Source organism: Panulirus ornatus, chromosome 58 (assembly GCF_036320965.1).
Source record: "Panulirus ornatus isolate Po-2019 chromosome 58, ASM3632096v1, whole genome shotgun sequence".
Lineage (NCBI taxonomy): Eukaryota > Metazoa > Arthropoda > Malacostraca > Decapoda > Palinuridae > Panulirus > Panulirus ornatus.
In genome coordinates this window covers 23,125,672-23,153,566 of record NC_092281.1, presented here as the reverse complement: position 1 = coordinate 23,153,566, position 27,895 = coordinate 23,125,672, and the positions used below count along the sequence as shown (strand labels likewise).

Below are 27,895 nucleotides of genomic sequence, written 5' to 3'. Positions count from 1 at the left end.
CAACGGTATATTTTTCAGCTGAATGGCCGATTGAATTCAATAAGCCGTTCTTTATTCATATTTATCGAGGGAAAAATCATATATATATATATATATATATATATATACATATTTTTTTTTTTAAACTATTCGCCATTTCCCGCGTTAACGAGTTAGCGTTAAGAACAGAGGACTGGGCCTTTTTTGGAATACCCTCACCTGGCCCCCTCTGTTCCTTCTTTTGGAAAATTAAAAAAAAAAAAAAACGAGAGGGGAGGATTTCCAGCCCCCCGCTCCCTCCCCTTTTAGTCGCCTTCTACGACACGCAGGGAATACGTGGGAAGTATTCTTAATCCCCTATCCCCAGGGATAGTATATATATATATATATATATATATATATATATATATATATATATATATATATATATATATATGGAAAGGATCACAATTTTGCGCGTGATCAAGATATTCCTATCGTGTTTCATTTTCCCCGTGGACTCATAGGAATATATATATATATATATATATATATATATATATATATATATATATATATATATATATATATATATATATACAGATGTAATCTAAATGACACAGAGATATGTCATCATTAATGATCAACTTTCAAAAATAGTAAAGGAACAAGTGTTGGCTTCTATATTCGTCCTCACTTCAACCTGTCATTCCATATGGCCGTCGTTATACTCTTAACTTTTAGTGAATTTCACCTCATGTGTACATCTCTCCCTGGGCTGCGGGAGTACGACTAAGTGAGTCACTGAGTTATTGAGTCAGTGAGACACAGATGTGTGGGTGCAGGTGTGCTCCAGCAGGTGTGCTGTCGAAGGGAACACTTGTGTGTGTGTGTGTGTGTGTGTGTGTGTGTGTGTGTGTGTGTTGAGAGAGGCCCGTCAACACTATGCTGCACATATGAAGGTCAAATATATCTTCTCCTGCCAACAGCCACTCTCGGCCGTCAGGTGTTGATGAAATATTGTAGATAAGGCGGGGGAAAAAAGGGGAATCTGAAAACTGGACGACACGGAAGGAGAGAGTCAGAAAGATATATTGGTAGATAAACATATGGATGGAGAGAGAGAGAGAGAGAGAGAGAGAGAGAGAGAGAGAGAGAGAGAGTGAAAGTTAGAGTAAACAAGGCTGCCACGCAAAACAATAGTCGGCGAGTTAGTCACGTATAGAGATGTATAACACCTTCTTCGTCAGGAGAAAAGCGAGATCGATGACATCTCCGTATATGTCACGTTTTACCGCTCACTGGGTCAAGAGGAGAGACACTCGCACACACACACTCAACACGCACTTAGTCAACCTTCACGTACTCAATATTCACACCCTTCACACTCTTGACCTTTTGGGAAGACAAAAGCCAAAAGGGTTATCGAGACAGACAAGGGCGCCCTTGGGCCTAACCTCTTGAGGTAGGGGAAGAAAGAGAGAGCATCTCGCGAGGTGTGTAGGTCTGGTTGTGGAGTGTCGTGCAGCCTCACGTTTGATTGTTTCTTTGTTTAGGGATTGACAGACAGACTGTTTAGGTACTGACAGACAGACATATGTATATACATGCCAGCCACAACCCATTGTTCCCTAATTGCTTTCCCTTCGTAAGTCAGAACGCCCCTCTGTTTGGAAGACTTCATAGGTCTCCCCAGTACCTAAGTCAACCAATCCACAGTCTCTCACTGAAGTACGTCCCATCGCCATAATCCCCAGGTTGATCTGCGACAAGTTTGTGTTTATTTAGGTGTATACAGACACCACACGTTTCCATTCCTTAGGAGTTTGGTAATAGGAAGGCCTCTCCTGCCAACCCTGTCCCACCCAACAGTCTCAAAATGCGCCCTCCCCGTCCCTGCTCCGTCCACTAAACTTTTCAACTGTTATTTGGACGATCAACTTAGCTGGAGAGAACACGTCATTACTATCATCAAGTCCTCCAGCCATCGTCTCTACGTTATGCCTAGAATCAAGACACTTGGACTTACTGCGTCAGGCCTCGGGAACATTTACGAAAGCAACATATGTCTCTCCCGTCTGGTCTTCCTTCGTATCCACTAAACAACACAACTCACTAGAAAATAAGCAGAATAGAACATATACAACGTATAGCACCTATCAAGAGGCACTTGACACAGTGATTAACCCGAGTCTCTTCAACCACCACCTGGACCTCTTCCAACAGTTCGTAAAGAAGCTGTTGCACCTCTCTCGCCACCGCCACCTCCTTTCACGAGAGGATGCGTTTCTGCACCACAACAGCATCGAGACCCCGAGCTCGTTCCCACAACCACGATGAACATTATCATTATTCAGCTGAGTGCCACCCCACGCCGGTGTTAATGTAAACACCCTGTTTACTGGGTGTAAGTGTAAATGTAGAGGATCAGGAGGAAGTGGAGTGTTCTACCTTACACTGGAGTGGACGTAGCAGTGATAACATGGAGGATGCCGTAGATCATCGGATGGAAATGGGGGGGTAGAGGTCCGGGAGACAATGCGCATTACGTAGAGGGAGAGAGCAGAGTCGGTTACGGCAGAGATGGTTACGTTTGACGGTGCGGTAGGGAATGAATGGACTGACGTGTTGGAAACGAAATATCCGTAGACTGCATGTGGTGTGAGGCGGGATGATCCTGTCTGTAATGACAGTATTGGAAAGAAGTGGGGTAGTAAGGGTAGTCCGATTGCTGGCTGACCAAGGTGTGTTGACGTGCATCGTACACATGGAGAGAATGAGCGAAGAACGATTCATTAAGAGGGTCTGCGTGTAGTCATTGGAGGGAGGAAGGGGAAGACCAAGAAGATGGAGGGAGGGAGTGAAGGAGGCTCTTTGGTGCTAGGTTTTCAATATTCCGGAGGCTGAGGGGACATGCATGAGATAGAAATAATTGGACCGATGAGCTATATGGGGGACTGAGTGCTGTGAACGGGCTGAACCAGGGAACATGAAGCGGTCATGGTAAAAACATATGAGGCTGAACTGTGAAGTGCACGATTTTGTTTCACGATATCATACATGACAGGTGTGCGAACAATGCCATGGTTCGTTTGTTCCTGACGCTACGTTGTCAAGGCGACAGAAGTAGTTAGGAGGTAGAAATGATAGTTATTATTATTATTATTATTATTATTATTATTATTATTATTATTTATTGTTGTTGTTATTACTACTACTATTATCATCATAATTATGGTGGCATTGTGGTCCGGTTCTCATGATGGCTTTGTGGACCGTCTCATGGTGGCATTGTGGCCCATCCCTCATGGTAGTATTGTGGCTAGTCCCCCATGGTAGCATTGTGGCCAGTCCCTCATGGTAGCACTGTGGTTTGTCCTTCATGGTAGCAGTGTGGCCCGGTTCCCATAGTAGCAGTGTGGCCCGGTTACCATGGTGGCAACATCTCATCACCAGTTCATATACGCCTTTGTGTTCGACCACAAACATTTCGCGGTCGTATTGTGGTAAGGTTCTGTTGTGATCTCTTGTTGTTGTTGTTGTTGTTGTCCTTCTTTCTTGTTATTGCCTGTTTTTATTTATTGTTTTTGTTCCCGTTCTCCAAATTTAGATTCGATGGATCGATTGTCTTTTGATATCTAGAAAATGAGTCTTTCCTTCATCACCCTCGCTCCATCACCATATTCGCTCCATCACCACCCTCAATCCATCACCACCCTCGCTCCATCACCACCCTCGCTCCATCACCACCCTCGCTCCATCACCACCCTCGCTCCATCACCACCCTCGCTCCATCACCACCCTCGCCCCATCACCACCCTCGCCCCATCACCACCCTCGCCCCATCACCACCCTCGCTCCATCACCACCCTCGCTCCATCACCACCCTCGCCCCATCACCACCCTCGCTCCATCATCACCCTCGCTCCATCACCACCCTCGCTCCATCACCACCCTCGCTCCATCACCACCCTCGCTCCATCACCACCCTCGCCCCATTACCACCCTCGCCCCATTACCACCCTCGCCCCATTACCACCCTCGCTCCATCACCACCCTCGCTCCATCACCACCCTCGCTCCATCACCACCCTCGCTCCATCACCACCCTCGCTCCATCACCACCCTCGCTCCATCACCACCCTCCTAACATTGTATCTTCTCCCTAATCCGTCCATAGTTTTTGTTCGTTAACTTTTTGAGGATAAAGTTGCTAACCCAGAGCACGATGGTACTTCCTTTAACCTATAACGTACGACCCGGGGCCCATTAAGGCACGACCCTTCAGCAAGTCAGTACGACTCTTGGGTATGATGACGTAGATTACGACCTGGCACGTGAGAGTCAGGTCATAGTCCAGGTTGTCAATACCCGAGAGTCGTACCGTCGTGTTTAAGGGTCGTGCCGTCTTACTCAAAAGTCGTACCGTCGTGCTCAAGGGTCGTACCGTCGTGCTCAAGGGTCGTGCCGTCGTACTTAAGGGTCGTGCCGTCTTACTCAAAAGTCGTACCGTCGTACTCAAGGGTCGTGCCGTCGTGCTCAAGGGTCGTAACGTCGTAGTCAAGGGTCGTACCGTCGTAATCAAGGGTCGTAACGTCGTACTCAAGGGTCGTAACGTCGTACTCAAAAGTCGTACCGTCGTACTCAAGGGTCGTGCCGTCGTGCTCAAGGGTCGTGTCGTCGTGCTCAAGGGTCGTGCCGTCGTACTTAAGGGTCGTACAGTCGTACTCAAGGGTCGTACCGTCGTACTCAAGGGTCGTACCGTCGTACTCAAGGGTCGTAACGTCGTACTCAAGGGTCGTAACGTCGTACTCAAGGGTCGTAACGTCGTACTCAAGGGTCGTGCCGTTTTGCTGCCCCCACCCTTATAACCTTCCTTCCCCCTCCTCCCCCCAGCCTTACATAAGATAACCCCCCCTTCCCTCTCCCACCCGCTGGTGGTGGGGAGGCAGAGGCCAGCGTCCGGTATACACCTAGGGCGCAGCACGCGGGCCTCTCTCCCCCTACTACTACGTTACACATGATTGTCAAGCTAACCCTCCCCCACCCTGAACCCCAGCCCCCGGGGCGTCTAACATCCCCCCACCCCTCCCCCTAACACACACACACACACACACACACACACACACACACACACACGGTACATAATTGATGAAATTCAACCCGAGCAAATGTAAAGTAATGAGGATGGGTCACAGTGAAAGAAAACCTCAATAGGATTATTACCTAAGCAGCAAATAAGCTGCAGGTATGTGTGTGTGTGAGGCACTTTGGGAGTTGACATCCTCCCTACCTGTCGCCACACTCCCACATGAGGAGAACAGTAATGGAGACAAACTGTGTTCAGGCAAATATCAAACTAGTTTTCAAGTATAACGTTGAAGAAATATTTAGCAAGGTGCTCGTGTCTTACGTAAAGCCAGAACTAGAATATGGTTCTTAGGTTTGCTCATCGAGCCCATAGAAGCACAAAGAGCTAAAAGAGAAGGTGCACAGGAGGGTAACAAATATGGTACCAGAGTTAAGAGTACCAAGTTTACAGGGTAACGCGAGAAACTTTAAATTTGCCCGCAATAGAATAAGAGACGAGTTGGGTGTGACCTGATCACAAACTTTATGGCTGTAAGTTAAACTGATGATTGTAAACAGTGAAGTTATTAGAAAGATGCAGGGTTAGAACAACCAAAGGACATGATATCAAACAATAGGCTTATTACAAAGGAAAGATATAAAGAATTACTTTTATATGCCCTAACCATTTCAGCACACCCTCTCCAGCTCTTTCAACCTCACTCTTTTTATTACTACACATCTCTCTTCCTGTTTTATTACTTACTCGACCAACCACCTCGCACCACATATTGTCCTCAAACATTTCATTTCCAACACATCCACCCTCCTCTGCACAGCCTTATCAAGCATCCATATAATATTGTTGGAACTACTATTCCTTCAAACATACCGATTTTTGCCCTCCCAGATAACATTATCTCTTTCCACACATTTTTCATCGCTCCCAAAACCTTCGCTCCCTCCCACACCCTGTGACTCACTTCCGCTTCCATGGTTCCCTTCGCTGCCGTGTCCACTCCAGGTATCTGAAACACTTTATCTCCAGTTTTTCTCCATTCAAACTCATACGTCATCTAACCTGTCCCACAACCCTGCTAATCTTTATACCTTGCTTTTAATCACATTTACTCTCAACTTTCTCCTTTCACACACTCTTCCAATCTCAGTCTCTAGCTTCTGCCGTTTCTCACTCGAATCCGCCACCAGCGCTGTATCATCAGCAAACAACTGACTCACTTCCCAGCCCGTCACATCCCCTCTAGACCACATACTCGCCCCTCTTTCCAATATATATATATATATATATATATATATATATATATATATATATATATATATATATATATATATATATATATTGAAAGGATCACTAATTTGCGCGTGATCAAGATATTCCTATGAGTCCCAGTGGACTCATAGGAGTGTATATATATATATATATATATATATATATATATATATATATATATATATATATATATATATATATATATATATATAAATGAAGCATAAGCAAATATATACATATAATGAAGCATAGGCAAATATATACATATAATGAAGCATAGGCAAATATATACATATAATGAAGCATAGGGAAAACAATATCCATGAGTAACATCTCCGTCTTGCTTTTAATTTAAAAATCAGGCGGCAAAAAAACAGAACAAAAAAAAACAAAGCCAGTTACACAAGAGATAAGGGTACAAAAAAATATCTCGATAAAAAAAAAGTAAGATATGATTTACGTTTCTTCCTGACCTAAATTTCTTGATAGCGTGAAAAAAAAATAAGAAATAAAGAATAAAATGATAATTATCCACTTTTACGATTGCAGTGGCAGAGACGGTGTATTAAAACATTAAGTAACTGGCAGGATTCCCAGAACACAAGGTTCGGGGAATGAGTAAACATTTTGCGTACGAGGAAACGCCACTCAGGTGTAGCTGGCAGGAAAATTGCTCCCGGGGGTTGGGTTAGGGACGAGAGGGGGAGGGCGTCGTGAATGACAGCCTTGTAAAACATTCTTTATATTACTCTCTCAATTTATGGTCAGATCTCTGGACCTGTGTTCGTATTTCAGGTGTCTGTTATTATACTAAGCAGTTGATAGCGGGCGTCTGCTACGTTTTCCCGAAAGGTGATGTATACACATCGTCTTTACCGGAAATATAAACAAAGAAAATGGTCGCGGTAGACATCGGTAACAGCGCAATCCGCGCGGGGTTTATATATTTATGTATATACAATCATCAAGTTTTTAAGGTTAACATCGTAATTTTCTCTCGTATTTAACCAAAACCTTGCCAGCATTCCCTCCCCCCCCCTAACCTCGCTGGAATCGTTTAGTTTTTCTACACTGTAACCGTTCCAACAATCATGCTCTGGAGTCTCACATTTCTAGGTAATGGCGACTGGGGGAATACTCAGCGTGTATAACTACAGACTCTGCCAGAGAAATACTGCTTCATCCTCAGGGTTGTCTGTCAAGGATTTTCCTCCGTAAGAACGTTCGTAACTTGGAATGGTTGGTCGGGCTGTACACAGTGAAGTTATAATCGAAGCGTTGCTGGTGCGCCACGCTATTCTCTCTTGTAATGAAAATTTGTTGCATTCATATAATTGCTTCTCGGCGATGAAGATTATCTCCGACTCCTCCCAGATGTAATTTAGATTACAAGCAAGAATCATCCCGAAATCTATCATATGTACTTCGGCCTTAACGCCTGCGTTGCTGCCGACCTTTGAACCAGACTAAATATGGAGAGGCCCACTAGCTATACAGTCCTGCAACATTCTGTATATGTTATATACACCTCCTCCTCCTCCTCCTCCTCGATATGGTGTCAGATAAAAACTGTTTCATAATCATTAAGGCCTTTATTAGCATACTGTTGGTGTGTAGTTTTACTTTACATCTAATTGCCTCTTCGGCCTTCGCGAGATAGCATCAGGAACAGACGAACAATGGCCCCATTTGCATGCATATGTTCTCTAGCTATAATGTATAATGCATCGAAACCAGAGTCTACCAGCCACACCCAGGCCCCATTGACTAACTCCCATAGTTTGCCTTGACCGCTTCACACTCCCTGGTTCAACCCACCGACGTTCATATACCTCTCCTGAATGTTCAGACCCCGATACCCCAGAGCCTTTCTCTTCGGTGTCGCCCTCCACCTCTGACTTCAGATTATATTGATCTTTCATCCTTCACTCATCCTCTCCAGTATGTCCGTACCAATTATTCTTCCTTCACTCATCCTGTCCATATGTTCGAACCGATTATTCATCCTTCACTCATCCTCTCCATATGGTCGTACCAATTATTCATCCTTCACTCATCCTCTCCATAAGTCCGTACCAATCATTCATCCTTGCATTATAGGCCCAGGAATTGTTGGAACTCCTTTACCTTGAGAAATACCCATCTTTACCTTTATAGACCCCTCCTTCCACATCCTCTGTAGATGCACTCGGGACTTTAGCCTCCCCTTTTCCACCCTATAACTTACTTCAGTCCCCATGGCTCCATCTGCTATCATGTCCACTCTCTGGTATCTGGAACACTAAGTACCCGAGGTCCATTCCTATTGTAACTTGCATTAAAATCCTCCCGTATGACCTCCCCCAAGTGCTGCACCTTTCTACCTTATTTTCATTCATATTAACTCTTAACTTTCTCCCTTTGCACACTCGCCCAAACTAGTCATCAGCTTTGGGAGTTTCTCTCAGGAGTCTGCCTCCTGAGCCGTGTCGCTGTAAATATCAACTGGTTTTGCCTCCTCCCTCACCCCCAGCATACTGTAGGCCCGCCCATTACCTCAAGGCGGTCGCATTTACCTTCTTCATCACCCGGTAAATACACAGATTAAACAGCAGTGGTGACATTACACGCCCTTTACTCAGACCCATCTTCACTGGGAACCTCTCACCCTCCTCCCTGCCTATTTACTCCACTTGTTAGAAGCACCTTCCACAAGGCCTCTATGTAAGCATGCGCTCTCGTGAGATCGAAAAATGCCATTCATTCATCACGCTCTTTCTTCAAATATTTCTCGCACATATTTCAAAGAAAGCCATCTAATACGCATCCTGCGTGTCTCATCCAGAGACACACTGCACCTTCCCAGTGTTCATGCCACCAGTCTGTCAGTCACCACCCTCCTAACCTTATTAGGTCTATTCAGCAGACTCGCTTTTTTCCCCTCTTCGGCTTACACAAGGATTCCTTACATTGTACTCTGTCTACCCCTTTCTTGATGAAAGACTCAGCTTGCAGTCTCATCCACTTCTGCTACTTAACCACACTTGCTTTTATGCAAGGTTTTTCTCCGCCGCGTCTCTCTTCACCTCACCATTCGCCATGACTGTCTCACTTCGCATGCCACATCAACCTGAACACACCATATTTGCTTCCCTTATAATCACTGAATTTCGTGTACTGTCACCACCACCTCTTATTTACCAACTCTCGTACCTTTTTCTTGACCTCTAATCTCCTTTTCTCCTCTCTGTCACTCGCTCTCCATCCCCACAGATACCGTCTGTGCAACTTGATTTGCTATTCAACTGGTGGTTTGACTTCCTCGTTCCACCACTCTCTACTCTTTCTCATAGATTCACATCCTGGCTTCTGTATGGCTCACACTTCACCCACAGACCATTTTTCCAAGCTCACTTTCAACACTTCCCTCACATATATATATGATTTTCTTTTCCTTAAAGCACCGCAGACTTCCACACTCGCCTCCAGCAGGAAATAATCACCTGCTGCTCCTCTCAGCATGTCCACATCCAGCAAGCTCTCCTTTGCACCCGTCTGTTTGCACATAATCCATATACCCACCTCTGTTAACCACAAATCCCACTTCTTGAACCATGTATTCGCAGTGATCAGTCCTCTCTCATTGCTCCCAATTCATTCAGTCTTTTCCTTTTCCATGTGCACTGGGGACTCCGTGCCCACCCGCTCTCACATAACCCACTCCGACCTTCATATCTTCTTGCATCCCAAGTTTCAGAACAGTCATAGCACTTGCTCGTTCCTCCTGGGAAGCGCCCTTCTCTCTCTCTCTCTGCTTCACTCGCTACCAGTCTCTGTCCCTGCGGTTACTCGCCAGAGATGTCACTGTTTTCTCAGTATACCTGGACCTGCGATGTCACTTCCTAGTGAAGATGAATCTACATTGCTAGATATCGGACGGAATCAAAATGCAGTTCTTCTGTACATGATGTTTCTAAGAAAATGCAAATGACTGCACCGCATGAGAACTGAACAGTGAAAACAGCAATCAGTCGAGCTAGCAGCTTCCCTCTTTCATGAATGGTTGGCTAGAACGTTACTTGGAAATTCTGTATTTATTTTGCCTGGCGGCCATACCCAGTGGTGGCCTCAAACCAAGCCTCTTCCCTTCCTTGTCCTTCCACGCACTACATATCTACGCACATTTTGCAATACCCCATTATTCCCTCCTTTCCCTTTTGGCCACGTGTCAAAAAAAATGAAAACCAGTCGTTAGACATATTCACTCGGTCTTTATATAAAGGTTTACGCAATGGAAGGCGCCAACAGTGATTACAGGCAGTGATTGATCCTGAATGGGAGTCAGAGGAAGGAAAGTTTTTCCAAGCCCTATATGTCTGACCCCTTTCCTAGATGGCCCCAAAACAAGCACGGTTGAACCGTGGATAGGAAGAAGTCGTGTTGGAGGAAGAGGGGATAAATGCTTCCATTCATGCAACAGTAACCTCTGCAGTGCTTTTGATGGAGACAGAAGCATCACCACATAAGATTCAGTAATTTATCCAATGAAAGTCAGAAAAGAATTTTCGTACTATTCCAAACGGCTGTTGGAGGAGGAGGTGCCATTAAGATATATATGTTTATGAAAGTGTGGTCAGTTGAACCAGCTGGGGGCGAGATTGTATAGCTACAGAGCGAAGGATTAGGGGTGAAAAACAGATCCAGAATATTAGGAGAGTGGTCACAGTGGTCAGGTATATGTAGAGGGTGAGTGCTAATTTGTTGCAGAGCACTGATAATGCAGAACGTGAGGGCTTCAATTCCTCACCATCCGTATGGGAGGAATTCAACCATTCCCTATGGTGAACGTTGAAATCCTCTAGGTAGAGGATCTCGGCTTGTGGTGACATGTCATGGCCTCATGAAAGGAGTTCGTATAGTCGAGGAAAGATATGAAATTTTTAGAACTGGGAGAGTAGTAGGCGAAACAAAGGAAAAGAGTGGTAGCTGAGAGTCATGCATTGAGCCAGATAACATAAAAGTTTGGGACTCAAAGTCCTCGAGGCGTGCAACTGGTGTGTTGATGTTGGAATAAACAAAGACCCAACTTTGAACCGGAAGCATATATGGAGATTACAGTTGTATATGAGAAAAGGACAAATGAGAACATCACTAGACAATTAGGTGTCAGAGAGAAGTAGGACATTACGACAGATGGTGTTCAACAGGAGAGAGGTTGCTACAGACCACAAATGTTGGAATACTGAATCGAGAAAGTGGCAGTTCTATCAGAGAGGGAAAGGTCGTGGGAGGTGCCAATACTGCTACAATCTGAACCCTCCCTTTCGTTAGCAGAAGAGACATGAGGACCCAGATATTCTTAACACCCATGATGCCGGGGACGAGGGGCCAGAGTTTTGTTGGATTATATCATGATTACATTTAAAAATGATTGCGCTGACAGGAGATGGCAAGAGAACGTATGTGAAGAAAATTAGTGAGGTTTGATAAAGTGTATGATACTTTTGAGATGGCAGGATTAGCCAGGTAGCCCCGTTTAGATGAGACAGGAAAGAAAGATCAGCAGTCCTAATATGGAGGTTGTAAGATGGTTCCGGGTACCACTTTAACTCATCAAGTAACTGAAATTACATAACAAATGGCGCGGTGATCAAAACGAACACAGTTGGTGGAACTGGACCGAAACTAAGTCTCTCTTGCTGGCATTGGTTGAGATTATTAACTGCAGACAGCATAAGCTGCACCGGCCCCTACTTAATCAGATATTCTTATTTCCATAACAAGTGCAGTGGTGATCAGAAACCCAACAGCCCCAGGGAAGACCCATCCCTGGCAACAACCTAAAGCTCGGTACATTGACACCTGATGTCAGTTAGGAGCAAAATTCAGTTAAGAAAGCGGTTCGAAATCGCAGTAGACAAAACTGAATTGCTGGTGGGGATCTGGTAGGCCGACGGACGTAGAGGAGGAATGCAGGAGACTAGGACAAACCACCCATGTTACGTACAGCAAAAAATATGGACATTTACCATCCTACATCGTCATTGGCAGAAGCTGATAAAAAAAAGTCATGAATCATTATCATGCAGACATTCGGTTAAACAAATCAACTTGTTCTCGCCACTAGAAAACGCCCAGTCAGACAAAATATCCTGAGGGGAAACTGATAGTTAAGAGCCGGGCAACAGACAAATACACGACGCTGTCTTCAGTAACTGATTTAAAGACTTGCCTCCACAGGATGATATATTTGCACCGCCGTAATTACCTCCGACAGGGCAGGAAATTTTACGTAAGCTGATGCTGTTTAATACCAGCGATACTGCTCATAGGATGCGTTACATCTGTCTCAGAAATATTTGAAAAGCATCCTAAAGTGGTATGGCTCACTACAAAAAATGGAAAGAAGACACGAAATTTGCAAAGAAGTATTTGAACTGGACATCTGAAAGAAGACTTCAAGCAGTATATCCCAGAATGAGATGAATTTGAGGGTGTTGAGACCCCTGTAAGATAATGTGAAATACACACACACACACACACACACACACACACAAACTACGAGGACAGAACTAGTGAAGACAGATGGGATGGCTGGCAGCTGACAGAATTTGTCAGCGTGGCGTCTGGTGAGAGAGGCGCGACTAAAAACAATCAGACCAGAACGCTCAAAAGTTCCTCTCGTCCGTCACCACCACTGGTTCTCAGTCCTCCCGCCGGTCACCACCACTGGTAACCAGTCCTCCCGTCTGTCACTACCACTGGTCCTCAGTCCAGCCACCCCTCATCAACACTGGTCCTCTTTCTTCCTGTCCGTTACTACCACTAGATCTGCTTGTCCGAGCAGAGGTTCTGGTCATGGTAAATATACGCAAGGGTCGTACCGTCCTGTTCTGGGGTCGACAGCCGAAAATGCAGGAAGACATGAGTTAGGACCCACTTTATTCAACCCTTTGCATGAAGTCTGTTGTTTGGGACCCACTTTGCATGAAGTCTGTTGTTGAGAGCATAATACATACCCGCTGGAGACATCTCGATATCAGCTGACCGATAACTTGGTATGTATCATTCAAAAAACTGTATGGTTGGTACGGGTATCATGTATTCCTTCGTAGAGCAGTCTCTTATTGAACTGGTTGACCCAGCTTTAACCCGGTGAGTACGTCACTTAACATTTAAGCATAACTGCACGATCCATGAGTATGATGAAGGGACTGATAATTATTTCCCTTAAGGGTCATGGCAAAGACCAGGCCATCTTACCATTGTGGGGTTGAGTTAACACGATTTAAGGTCTGGATTCCAGACGGTTGCATTTTTTTTTTTTTTTATCTATTTCGTATGGTTTTACATCCTCGACGTCCTCTGTTGCTTCCATCGAGGAATGCATGATCGCCTATTGGGTGCATTATGAGCAAGAGATGGCATAAACAGTAAATATCCTTTCCTAACGCTGTACTTGCTATTAATGTAAATCTTAAAAATTCTTTTTGTTGATATTCGATATTCACAACAACCATCAAGTTTTGGTGGTGACAAGAGTATATCATTATGCCAAGAACCTTGATTACCAATTAAATGTATGCATTTTCGAAGTTTTGTTTAGCTTTCAAATAACTCTACAACCTGTGTTGATTTCGCACAATTTTATATGTATGAACCGTGTCAGTTGCTGGTTTGGGCATCTTTTACCCCTGACTGATATGAAGTGAAATGAATACAAATATATTGCTTGATTTCTTGAATTCTATCAGTGTATTGTGAAAGCCCACACTCGGTATACGTTGCCAGTGATTCCAAGCATTACATTCATGCAAGTCACCTGACAAGCCTTGATACAGGCAGACCACATAAGTTTATCTAGATTAAACTAGTTCACCAAGACCTGGTGTAGGAATGACGCTGCGTTTTGGGGGCAACATTTCCAATTGGATTTGTCAAGTTTGTATGCACCGGTAGATGTTGAATTCCCTAGACCAGTCCTTCAATAACATCTTTCATCTTATAGTTCGGTGTATTCGACACACATTGCTTCCCCGGTACATTTGAGTGAAAACTTCCAGCTGATATAGAGATGTCACTTTTAATATACTTTGACACCACTATAATTGATGGATAAACCACTTTGCTTGAGACATTTGGTTTTTCTTAAAATATTCACACTTCGTCTTTCTACTAGTTTGTAAAAAAAAAAACTATAGTATACACAAAAACTTGATTTACATATATATTTCATTGCTAAATATATCTACAAACTGGAAACTATTAATATTGGTCTTTTTAAAAAAACATAAGTTTATATTGACTTTAGGGTTCACATATTTGGCATTACGTTAGCACATGTTCCACGACGATATTGCAGTTGCAGGTGTCACATTTTGCGTCATGTCTCCTTTCATCCGTGACCATGGATCAACCTTGTATGATGGATGTCGATAAAATTTTCAAAATAGCGAATCATATTTGAGGAATGCAATGTTTTATTATTGACAAAGTACCACCTCCTTGGACACAAATCATCCTTTCAAAATTAAGGCGAGGTGTTAATCTGAAATTTAGTTTCGACGTTCCTTTACCATCCGATATATAATGACAAATCCCTTTTACCAGTTTCATTATAGAAAAAATCCATACAAATCATATGTATATATTCGACAGCGTCAACTTTTATTGATGGCATCCGAACTCGTCTGCTAAACTTTAATGCAGTTTGATATTCGCCTCAGCTAGGCGGTTACTAACCAGGAAAAAACAACTTCAAGTTTAAAGATATTTATTTTAGACAAGATCCAATAAGTGTAATTTATTCATTTTTGACAAAATCCAATAAATATGAATCATTTAACAGGGACTTCTATTTTAAAGCATAAACATAAGTACATTTTAGCATAAAATAAATTAAACTAACAAAATATAATTACAAATCACTGATTGGTGGGGGTGTAGACTGGTCAAAAGGTGAACGTGGTTAAGGAGTGCGCTACGGGACGCCTTTATCACGCCCACTCACACAAGCACATTAGGCGCGCCAACTTGCACAAGAACACATCCACACACACAGTTTAACCCCCACTAGGCTTGGTTGGTTGTAGGCCAAGCAAACAACCCTACCACGCCCATCCCGCCCGCGTAGCCACTAATGAGGGTGGGAACGCGGGCGTGAAGTAGCCATGAGGCGCCCACGTCAGCGTCACCTGCAGGTGGGCGGTGGTGTCGGCGCTCGGCCGTGAGGAAGGGGGAGTGGCTGGCCGTTCCTCTCTGCCCGCCCCCACGGCTACATGTGGTGCAAAACTCGCACAATACAACTTACAACACTATAAACTACATCTAAAATAAAATGGATGTATAAAGTGAAAGCCAAAGTAATATGTGCTTGGGGCCCAGTAATTTAATAAATGACCGTAGCCCACACACACACACATGGCCTCCTAACTGACATCTTAAAGCTACACCTTAAGCCTATCATACAGCTAAATAACAACAATATAACAGGCCTACGAACTGCCCGGGACGACACTAACTATGCCGCAACGGACGTAAATAACACGAAGTTCATAGAACTTACAAAGAGGAATATATCATAGATATATGGTGTAAAAATAACACACAGGGTATTATTGCGGATCTCAGGCCAAGCTTTAGGCCGAGCTTCCACGAACCATGTGCGAAATTAGGGGAAATTACCTTCCCCCCCTTAAAACTAAGATGGGCACTCACACAGACACACACACAAACACGCATTCAAGATAATCTGGCCGAGCCCTACAGACAGTAGGGGTGGCAGAACTGGTACACAAGCCGCTGGGAACGCTCAGTCTTCTTCATGATGCCCTTCTTGTAGTACTGGCGGATGGAGCGCGAAAGCTTGTCATAGTTCATGGCAGGACGGTTCTTGCGCTTACCCCAAAGCCTAGCCACACGCACGCTGTCCTCGATCTTGAACACAGCTTTCTGTCGGTCTATCCAGCGGATGCAAGAACCATAGGGCTGCGGCTGCTCTAGGAGTCCCTTCAGGAACTGCCATAGGTGAATGTGGGTTCCACCACGACCACTGCTGGTGTTCCCGCTGCCACATCCGTCGTCCTCTGCCTCGTCTGAAACACAGAAACACACTCAAGTCAATAAACGTATATATATCATCCAGATAGACAAAAGCCATTCCACTTAAACCTGAACATTAACTTTGTCATAATCTTAACATTCGGAATCTAAAGATTTAGCAAATCCTTTTCCTTTTAAAATATGAAATGAGTCAGGCTCATTGCATTCTGAAACAACGTCCCCCCCCCCCCAAAAAAAAAAAAAAACTGCTGCAATGGCTACTGACAGTAGGGCAACGGAAGTGTAACACTAGCAATAATAACTGGGCCAGAGGTCACAATGAACGTTACAGGAACCACCCATCAGAATGTTTACCTACATCATTGTTCCCACCGGAAAATGCCGCCCCTTCTTGCCCGTACGCCCAACATCCTCTCTCCTACTGTTTACATGAACGTTATCTCAAATGGTAACAAGATGAAATATTCCACAATTACTAGTTATTCTTAATTTGACACGTTTGTTATGATTCGAAAATATTAGAAACAAGACATTAAAACTAGTTATAAACAGAAAAGTATTCTTAAAAATTTCTCCTTAATGAACTACACTGCATCACCTTAAAAGTATCTAAGTCGGCCTTTATACCAATTCTCTACACAAGCCCTCACATGCATATACCAAGTGTCCCCCACCTCCCAACTCACTCGACTGGAGCTCGGCAGCCTTGGTATTATTCAGTATTCACGCCCTCCTACATAAGCGCTTAGGCTTTTGTATATAGCTGCCTTGAATAATCAACTATATTTTCGCCTTAATAATGCCTCATATAAAACACAATTATGAACGATGGTAAACTTGCCCTTACACCAACTTATAAAACACAAGTCCGTCCTCGAGTTCAGTTTTCAGAGCTAGGAGTAACTATGATCACAGCAAATCTTTTACGATGCATCAGATAGATTTAAAGTTCTCCGGATATCATATCAAGGATACGTCTTATGTCTCCCTTTATACACACCTCCGATAGAGACAATATCAGGAAAAGGTGCAAGTCGGTGTCTAGGTACGTTCTAGAAATGGAGAAGAGTTCTGAGTTTCCGTAAGAGGTTTGTTATGTATGGGGAATTAAGGGATGGATATGACTAGGCGGGTTTTGCATACATGAAACGGTGATGAAGTAAGGAATAGACGCAAGGTGACTGTGGAGATTTCAGTATGAAGGGGGAGGAGGACCGAGGTGTGTGGAGGGGGTAGGGAGGTGGAGGGGTGGGGGGGTGATAGAAGTGCACGGAGGAGGGAGACCGGCCTTGGAGCTTGGGAATCCCGCCATAAGTAAGGTTGAGTGTGGTTGAAGACTAGTTCACACTGTTGTATGAAGTAAATCATCATCTCCTTCCCTGAACTGAACTATCACGTGATCACTGTCAACTGCAGAACATCACGTACGTCCACCCGTTCCACTAAAAAAAGAAAGCTATGACGTCATACCAGATAACCAAAGACGCAATGTTGACAGCCTTAACAAGTGCACTGCAATAATACTGGAATATCTTACATGTTATCACCGCAGATCTGCAGGGTGAACTTATCAAAAAGGGTCTATGTGACTACCTACCAAGTGTCAGCAAGATACGTACGCAAACAAGGCGCGTTGAGATTTCCAGGGGCCCTGATGGAGGCTAGCAAGCCGTATCACCTTGAGCCTGACACCGACCGACGCACGGGAACATGACTCATATGCCGGGGTACAGAAGGGTGAACATTGACCATCGCAAAATGGACCTTGTGTTATGATGGATCCCTCACCCTCGACTAGCCTCAATTGTAATGTTTCGTCCGACACAAAGAAAACTGGACTTGGTCCCGATTCAACAGCAGCAGAGAAATGCCTCTGCCAGACTTTCGCGTGTAAAGCTGCCGCGTTGCTTCCATTTACCATATTTAGTCATCACCAAAGCCAAATACACATTACAATGATAATTCGCACCATGATCCAACAAACAAGTATACAAATAAATGTAGTACAGTTTAACAGCTGTGTTGTTGGCACCATGTAATGTCAATATATTTGCAAACAAAAGCATTCATGACCATCATAAATCAGTAAGCGAACGGGGTTAAAGGTAGCACTCGGCTGGCTGCAGCCCTTCTTGTAAAACATCCGAGTTTACTGTTACATAAGGAGGATTAAAAAATTCTAAACATTCCTTAGTAGGAGTCATTTGCAACAGCCTGAAAACTCTACAGCCCTTTCTACCTTCTCTTCTCGGCCTTTCAATAAGATTAATCGTACTCCAGCCTCCACTAAGCACTATATATCTTACATCCTAAAACCTGTTAACCTAAATATCCTAAAACGTCTATTTCTTTAAAGATTTCTACTTTTAAAGAGTTTTATAACAAAGTTTAAATAATATACAATATTCGACCAGCCCCAGAGAAGCCAAGGCTGGGTTGGGGCTGGCCTACAGCAGGATGGGTGTACTCACCATCAGAATCATAGGCGTCGTCCTGGGGGGAGTGGGCGGGGACGCGGGGTGTGTGGGCGGCCTTGGGGCTATTGGCCTGCTGCTGCAGGAGGGCAGTCATGTCCAGGCGCTGTTCCTCTAAGTAGACACCGCCACTGGCTTGCTGCTGCTGCTGTTGTTGCTGCTGCTGCTGCGGAGGCTGTGGTGCTTGAGGAGCCGGTTGAGGCTGGCAGGTACCTGCACCACCCGCTTGCAGATGTTGTTGTTGTTGTTGTTGTTGTTGTTGCTGCTGCTGCTGCTGCGTCACCTGGACTACAGGCGTGGGCACTTGGCTCATGTTAGCAGTCAGGGACATAGGGGGACTTGAGGGAGAACCTAGGTAATTTGGGGAGCCTAGCTGACTTGTGGGCGCCAGATGACCTGGGGAGCCAAGCTGGTGGCTTGGGGACCCCAGCTGACTCTGGGAGCCAAGCTGGTGGCTTGGAGACCCCAGCTGACTTTGGGTACCTAGTTGGTGGCTTGGGGACCCCAGCTGACTCTGGGACCCTAGCTGATGGCTTGGGGACCCTAGTGGACTTGGGGATTCCAAATGATTATTCTGGGGCACCTGCTGCTGCTGTTGGTGTTGCTGCTGTGGGAGCTGCGGGCCCTGCATGATGCTGTGGTCGAGGTGATACCGTTGCCAGTGTTGGTACTGAGGAGCCTTGGGTACAGCCCGCAGAGCACCTCGCCAGATCTCTAGTTGGGCATAAAGCAGTTCGCCACCCACGGGAGCAAGCTGACGGAACTCAGCCTCAGTTAGCTTCAAAAGAGCAGGGCCACCCAGATTCCAGAAGCTAAGAATAAGAGGCGGCAGTTGTAGCTGTGTCGCCTGCAGGTTGAGCCACGCCCGCACGTCAGCCACGCTCCACTGTGCTGGGTCTGGAAGAGATTACATCGTTAGCAAATGCCAATCACTCACCAGTAACAAATTCATTACTCACCGCCAACAATACATGTAAATCTGTCAACGCACCGCCAAAATATATGCAAATCAACGTTAACCAACACACACGACACTGCACCACCTTTAACATACGAATCATCGTTACATTATGAACTAGTCACAAAACAATTAAAACTCTCATAACATAACACATCACTTTCAATGTTTTGTTACATCCACCCTGCCCACATTTGGAACAATACACTTAAAGAGTGCTGACCTTCCGCAACCGTATCACGGCTGAAGGCTGACTACGATAATGACACCGGAAGCACAATGGTCGCACGTACAATCAATCCTATGAGCAACACCTACCAGCCAGAGCGGGCGGCGAAGGTGACACCGATCTCGATTTCGTGGATAAGTCCGCCATGTTGGATGGCGGGAGCAATGGCGGCCGGCAATAGTCTTCCCACCTATGTCTTTGTATTGCAAAATCACATCAAAATATCCTCCATGCCATGTGTATCCCGTGGAGTTAAGTCGGGCGCCCTGAGTGAGGAGGTGTGATCAAACTCGCCGCCCTGGCCAGACTATGCACCTTCAGATAATGCTGATGACAGAGGGTAACACTTGTGACGTCACAACCCACGTCACTAGATCCTGGTCAGAGCCGGGAGGACCAACAGGCATTTCCCGCACACCCTTAATTTTCCCCAGTCCTAAGGCTCAAGGTGAAGGCGTTGTCCCTAGTTCCCACAACTCCTATATGCCAAACAACAACATGAAGACGAAATATATGGGGTCAGAAAGGGAGGAGTCCGTCCAATAAGGGTTGTGGGAAGTGCGCCGCACTGGGATGTGCCCGCGCAGTCGGAGGTTAGCGGCCTTACGTTCACATTGCCCACCTGACGGAGCTGTCCCAGCTTACTTAGTACCTCAAGGGGCTGGCTGGGGCTTGATCACCCTATTTTGATGACGCAGCCATCAGTCTTATGAGGAGAGCAACAAGGTTAAACCTTTACCATAGTCAAGTACCTTTTCTACCCTTAAGAACAATCAAATAGCCACCACCAACGTCTATAACCCCTCCCCCCTTTACCACACTCCTCAAGCCCGGCACACCCACAACACCCAAGATTCTGAGCCCATCAACCCAAACACCCCTACCCCACCACCACGACCCACGCGCTCAACCACTTACCACCCCCCACCACTCGCTTCGCTCGCCATCCTCCACCACCACCACCCAGAGTCTTGCAACCCACCCACCAAACCACTCCCCCCCCCACCACTCCTCCTCCTCCTCTATCATGCTCACCTTATATTACCCAACACAACATCCACCACAGAACTAACATTATTATGCCCACAGCAAACACGGCTGTAGGAAAAAAAAAAAAAAAAAGCGACGCAGGCAATACAAGACAAATATCACTAGACAATTACCCTTGCCCCTGGCCCCCTTGGCCGACACAGGGGCATCGTTGTGGCCGGCGGCCGCCCCGAGTGCTTCACAAGAGAGCCACTCAAGCCCTGGAATCTCTGCTCCGTCTTACAGGCGCCACGCTCGTCAACATCATGCTCCTTTACAGCATTATACATCCCTTCCACTCTCAATCCTAGCTTTTGCCCCCCTTCAAGCCTTTGTTTTTCCAACCTGACGAATTACGCTTTTTCTGATCTGCTTGTGCTTGCTTCCTTCCTTAACCTCCTCTACATCACGACTATCATCGAAGAGGATACACTCCTTACCGCATCAAGCTCTAACCAATCATTCGCTGACGCTAAGTACTACGGCCCGGAGCCATACTTGCCATGGCTTCGCACACCCACCACACCAGATGGGCCCCCACAAGCGAAGAACTCGACCTGTACTTTACAAACAGGTCATCAAACACGTCAGTTGAGGCAGGATTTCATGTCTGCCCGCCCCTCTTCACTCTGCCTACAACCAGAAATGCATTTCGTCCCCGCCTCACTCATCATGGCTAGTGCTTCCGTCCACCAACACACACTAATTTGACATTTCTAATCTGAAATTAGGACCCAAGCTTGAAATTTTCTACACATCAGTCGTTAACCCTTATGACTACTCAACCTCCTGACACAAGCCTCCCCTCCATCCATACTTCGCTCCACCGGAAATCCATCCCTAGTTCTATCTCGGCGTTATCAGGCACGACACTGTCGTAATGTTTTCCTTTATGTATCTGCTTATCTCTGACGCACGATGATAAGGTCATGAATGCTATTCTACTGCCACGCTACTAGAAACGTCACGTCAACAAGGTTAAATGCCCTCATTAGCATGTTTGGGTCAAGTTAGGTCACGATCAGGAAGGCAAACTGTTGCCATAACACAAGTATCGGGTGGTCAGACTGGGCCATTAATCTCGATTCGCAAATATGATTAACTAAACCTAGTTCAATCTATTTGTCCAACACAGTCAAGGGAGAACTGATGGCAAAGAACTTCACTAATTTAAACCTGGCTAAATATGCAGGGCCCTTGGCCAAGCTGCACCGTGACTTGGAAGGGGGATGAGACAAACGATCAAGATTTTTCCACCTTCGATCAAGACCTACCAAATCTCCGGCCAACCCAACAGCTCTACATATGCCTGACCACCTAAGAGACTCTTAGCTCGTACATTCTCCGGAGTGGGTGGTATCCGCGCTCAGTATAGTACGAGCTTGTATCACTCTTCCAATCCCCCCCCCCCCCCCCAAGCCCCCAGCACGAGACCTGCAGCGCCAGAATCAACATAAAAGAGGGCGTTGTTCCTCCCACTGCACACCCCCACTCCCCTCTTAAACCCCCCCTTTTCTCTCACATGCGACTCTCGCCCGAATACCTTGGGATGCGAGAGACTGAAGTCACTTGAGCGCGCAGGCATTTGCGTCACTAACCAAGGGGACAAAAAGTGGTCAACCCTCAGATGGGAAGCTCAAGAACACCCACCAGAGAGGGATGGCTGCTGCCGCCGCCGCAGCAGCAGCAGCACCAAAATTTTTTGATTCAACAGCTATACTGCACACCAATCGACAACACTCAACAGAAAGTGCTTACAGCTCATTATACTTTACTCCATTTGAATAATAATGGCACCCTACCAATGAGATGACTATATCACAATACGTTGTACGAAGTCTTTTAAAGATTAACAACCTATCATAGCCGCTCTCAAACGATCCCCGTGCATAGAAATATCTAAAAAGCCAACACTACATCATCTACATTTTAAAACCATAATATATATCACCGTCATCATCATCATCATCTACACCACGACTAAACCCACTAATGAGGCGGGTAGCGCTCTGACGTCAAGGCCCCTAGCCCCTATGTGCAGTAAGGCTCAAAGTAGCGTACCGACACCTGCTGCCAAGGCTAGGATAGGGCGCGGTCTCAGCCCCACTGACGGTGGGGAGGGGGAGGTAATGGGATGTGGGGGCAGGGTTTATTAGGAGGGCTTGGTGTATGTGCGGGGGATGGGGTGTGTGTATTTGGGGGTGCAGGGTGGTGTGTGTGTGTCTGTCTGATGCAGGGTGTGGGTAAGAGGGTGTTTGTGAGGTTGTATTCAGGGTGTGTGTGGGTTGGGGTGGTGTGTGTGTGGGTTGGGGTGGTGTGTGTGAGGGGGGGGGGGGTACGAGGGAGGGAAGATGCGTGAGTGTGTGTGTGTGTGAGGAGCGTCAGGGTGAACGGGTAGGGTGCGAGTGGGGTAGGCCGAGTATGTAAGGGGGCAGGGTGCGGGGGCATCGGGCATATCTATAGGGGAAACTTCTGGGGTTGTGGGGGTTGGGGTACTGGGATTACGTGTGTGGGAAGCAACAAGGCTGTAGAATATGCTGGGTTCTGAGAGTGACCAGTGAAAGGCAGTGGTTCGAGGTGTGCTTGGAGACAAGAGAGGCTGTGTGTGTGTGTGTGTGTGTGTGTGTGTGTAAAGGACTACAGTGATGAATAAATGGCGGAAGCCAGTGTATGATGTGGGAGGAAAGGCAACACCGACATGACTCAAGGAGCGTGGTCTGGTAAATACATGCTTATAAGACGACTGTGGGGAGTAAGGAGGCAGTCTCTCCTTTGTTTAACGTTCATCGGAATCAGAAGGGCAGATGTTGAGAAGCGGGGGTGGGTAAGGGAAGGAAAACTGTGCCAATGGCACTTTGGATTGAATGTAGCGATTATTGAGGGATGTATAGGTAGTGGCATAGGGAAGGGGGTGAACCCTCTGCCCATCCCCCACCTAACCATTAACCTTGTAGCACTACCCTCTTCTCCGTTATTTTGAGGGGGGAGGGGGCACCAGACCTTGGACGCACCCACCTCTATGAATTATGCTCGCCGCCTCGTATCACAGTCACCTCAACAGTAAATATTTTGACCTCGGCTCTCAAACACACGTATGAACCACAAGCGTCAACGAGTGTGAATGATGGCAAAAACACCTTAAGACTTAACGTGGGATGTAGAATGCAGATGGTTATGTTTATTTTGTCCTGTGCATTACTGGCTACATTTCACACACACACACACACACACACACACACACACACACACTCTGAGCAAACGGCAAACACCCAGAGGGGGACTACACTGGCTGGGGCCTTGAGTAACCCTGCCTGACAGTTAGTGTGGCGCTCCTCCTGCAAAAACAAGTCCTTCCAAGGGCGGCTCCTCCATAAACTGGGTGGGGGAGGGGTCAGGGTATGGGGGAAGGAGGGACGCATGGCAAGCGGGTGGGGGGAAGTGGGAATCTAGTATCTTGGTGGGGGGGGGGGGGGGTCCTAACGTTAAGCATCATAAGCCTCGGCGGCAGCAACGACCTGACTCAGTCATTTAAAAGACGAAATTTTATTATCTACATCACACAACATGAATGTCATACCACTTCTGCCTACTTATATAATTTTAGTCATGATAAAAGTTCAGTGACGAAAACTTTACTTCTGTTATGCTAGTCTGTAAAGCATACGGGGGGGGGGGGGGCTGGAGAAGAGTATGTAATAAAAAATACTAGAATGGCTGACAAATACAAATTTCCTGACACAAGAGGCTTTCCACTAGAGCTACACTTAAACGGTTAGGAGGTTTAGACCAGTAATGTAAGACCATAACCATCTAATACATAGTCAAAAATAATTATATGAGAGGTACGCACTAACTGTAGAGAAGGAGGGGACAGAAATCTGAAAAGTGAACAGGTAAGGCCTGGTCGGTCGACCAAGGACGTACCGTGCTAACTTGTGCGAACAGGTTACATTGGGTTAGCAATTAGGGAATGACTTTTTTAAAGCAAGGATGAAAAATTTATGGACAATTGATGCTTATTTAGCAGTGGCTACAGCTAAAACACTAAAAGGTAAAAAGCAAATCTCTAAACACAAGAAACTCCAAAGATTTCTAGTACTGAGCAACAGGTACTGAGCCGTGCAGGTACTCACCTCGGGGGATGTTGAGGGAGTCAGAGATGCGCTGGACGTCCATCCTAGCGTGTTCAAGTGCCAACTGCTCCACTGTCTCTAGGATGTCCTTCTGGCAGGTAGAAGACGGCACCAGGGCGACTGGAGGCGCGGGGGCAGCAGGCGGCGACCCGACGCTCACCTCCTCCTCCACTTCTTGCTTCACGTCCACCAGCATGTCGAGGAAACCCAAACCATCGCTGCTGCTGTGGCTACTTGAGGGGGATACTTTGTTGTAGGACAGCGCCATTTTTTTCTGGAAGGAGTTGTCCTCAAGGCGGCCGCGCAAGAGAGGGTGGTCAGGATACGGAGGATAGTGAGGAACCTGCTGGTGCAAATTCGTCAGGGCCTGGTTCTCTGCCAACAGTTCCGACAGGTTGAGTGATGTCTCGTACCCTTCCTTCTTCTGGTTAACCTGAGGGCGGGCGTAGGGTGAGACGTGGTGTAAGGCTGGAGGTGAGGGACACAGAGCGGCACAGCTAGTGGGTGGAGAAGGAGAGAAGGGCTCCTCCTTAACCTTATCCAGCTCCCCTGGCAGATGCTGCGGAGAGTGGAAGGAAGGTGGAGAGTAGCATGGGTCGGACCACTGCGACGGGGAGGGCACCTGGCACTCTCCTCCATAACCTCCTTCGTGGCCGGGGCTCACCGATGCGCCCCCAGGAACAGCTTGGTTCATCTGCAACAAAATACGCCTTCAGTATATGTATATATATATGTAATGAAGTTTTCTATTCAGCTTGTATGATTCAGATTCTGGCTGAATGGTCTCTTACCACATATTTTTACCACATATTATCAACAATCACTGTATGTATGAACTCAAATATGAAATATTGTGCGACCCTTGGTGTACCATCCTACCCACCCACTTACCACATTACTAAAATAAACGTGCTTTTTTGTACAGGTCGCTTAGGGAGAGGATGTGAGCGTATGAAGCCAATTCGTCTATTATCCTGGCGATACCTCCTTCACTCAGGATATGACGCACGCATACGCATGCATATATATATATAATATATATATATATATATATATATATATATATATATATATATATTAATTCTGAAAGGAGGGGGCCGGGGGCTGGAGCGACATAGGAAATGATACTAAGCTTGGAAAAAAGTACTCAAAATAAGAAATTAAAAACAATACCAGATCGTGTGATGGCATTCGGCATGAAGAATAACGTAATATCAAAACCGAAGAGCATTTCACGAGTCAATTATCAAAACCTATACGCTGCATGCAGTGCGAGAAGGAGCGGGTATCGGGAGGGCTGGTGATCGGGGAGGGGAGGGGGAGAAGAGGCGGTGTGGGTCGTGAGTGCCGGGTTAGCGAGCCAGGAGGGGGGGGGGGGGATAAGGGGGAGAGATATACCTACGCACTTACACCAACCGTCACACAATGGGTTGGAGTTCTCCCTTCTACATTCGTTATTCCTCAGCCAATAAACCGTTTAGTTTGATTGCCTATACCAGATGTGTTACGTATGGTAGAGTAAGAGCTGTTAAGGAATGGCACTATATCAGGTGAGGCGTTGGAAAACTCCATCTGGTTTGGTGAATCCTCCTTTCACCGCCACTGCAACAGAGCCTTTTCCCAAACCTACATATCACGTCAGCCTACTTCCTAAGGAAACTTTTGTCCAACTACCTTATTATTCATTTCCATTCTACTTCAAATCATCAACATATAAATTCATAACACATACAATCCTTTATTAAATGCTTTTAAGCTACAAACCGCCTTTGACGAGTTCAGATGTAACTTTCTTATTTTTAACGTCCCATCGATTCTCAAGCTTTCATCATGTCATGCACTTAGGAAGAGACCCACTGTATCATTCACACCAACGCTATCATGTGTATCGTTGAGACAAAATATAGTTACGTTAAACTGCATCAATGTCTGCATCAATGTCTGAACCATAACTCAGTGGTCGTACCTGTACACTAACGTTTAGTAAATCATAAAACAATCTCTCTTAAAGCATAACACACAGAACACTGGTGTAAAACAAAACCAGAATTAACATTAAATTAAAATACCTATAAAATATCTATGATGATCATCGATATGGGAGCGCCAGACCGCCCAAACCCACACCCCAACCACCTGTAGCTTTCACCGCGCTGTCGTATTTCTAACCGTCTCCTACAGCTACATCACTTTGCAGTTACATCTGTCCTACCAGTAACTATCAACTTACCTCAGTGTAGCGTGGAGTAAGGATCATGATGCAAAGTTGAAGATTTTAGCTCTCGGAGCACTACTTCACACGTCTACTCCAAACGGCGTCTCGGCTGAGAATAACTCCATTGGTCTAGTATCTCGCCACCTGTAGTCATCGTTTCCCAACGAGTGCCAGCTACCGCTAGCTGGGGAATACAACTTTTTAACCTTCAATCACTGAAATGTCTTTTGGAAATCAAAGTGTATAGTATTCTATTGTTTCTTTGTTTCGGTTTACATCTGTTTTATTTGTTCATAGGAAATTTGTTGAATGATTGATTATGAAAATAAAAGCGTTTTAACTGGTAAAGGTCAGCAACACCAAATGACGTCATGGTAACGCATTAGAGCAGGGACTAAACATTGCTCAGAATGTTAGCAAGTTGCTGTTCTTGCTTCCAATTGGCTGACTAGTTCTTTCATTGTTTTACTTAACTGAACTTTACTCATTCAACTGACT

The 27,895-nt window shown here is 45.7% G+C and overlaps 2 protein-coding genes across 3 annotated transcripts in view; one reads left to right on the top strand and one right to left on the bottom strand.

Moving 5' to 3' along the window:
- The window catches only part of Neurl4 (neuralized E3 ubiquitin protein ligase 4), a 508,598-nt gene that overhangs the window by 144,226 nt on the left and 336,477 nt on the right, over nucleotides 1-27,895 (top strand). The window lies entirely within an intron of this gene.
- On the bottom strand, nucleotides 15,054-27,569 carry LOC139766663 (DNA-binding protein D-ETS-4-like). The gene is made up of 4 exons (XM_071695558.1): nucleotides 27,413-27,569; nucleotides 25,183-25,876; nucleotides 18,831-19,730; nucleotides 15,054-16,391 (listed from the first exon to the last, which is right to left on the bottom strand). The coding sequence occupies exons 1-4, from the start codon at nucleotides 27,437-27,439 to the stop codon at nucleotides 16,060-16,062; spliced, it is 1,953 nt and encodes a 650-aa protein (XP_071551659.1). The 5' UTR covers nucleotides 27,440-27,569; the 3' UTR covers nucleotides 15,054-16,059.

Excerpts from the sequence above, each read along its gene's own strand:
- LOC139766663 (XM_071695558.1), bottom strand. The coding sequence starts at position 27,439 with ATGATCCTTACTCCACGCTACACTGAG. Across the intron at positions 19,731-25,182 it reads CTCCCTCAACATCCCCCGAG|ACCCAGCACAGTGGAGCGTG; the intron begins GTGAGTACCTGC and ends AATCTCTTCCAG. Across the intron at positions 16,392-18,830 it reads CGACGCCTATGATTCTGATG|ACGAGGCAGAGGACGACGGA; the intron begins GTGAGTACACCC and ends TCTGTGTTTCAG.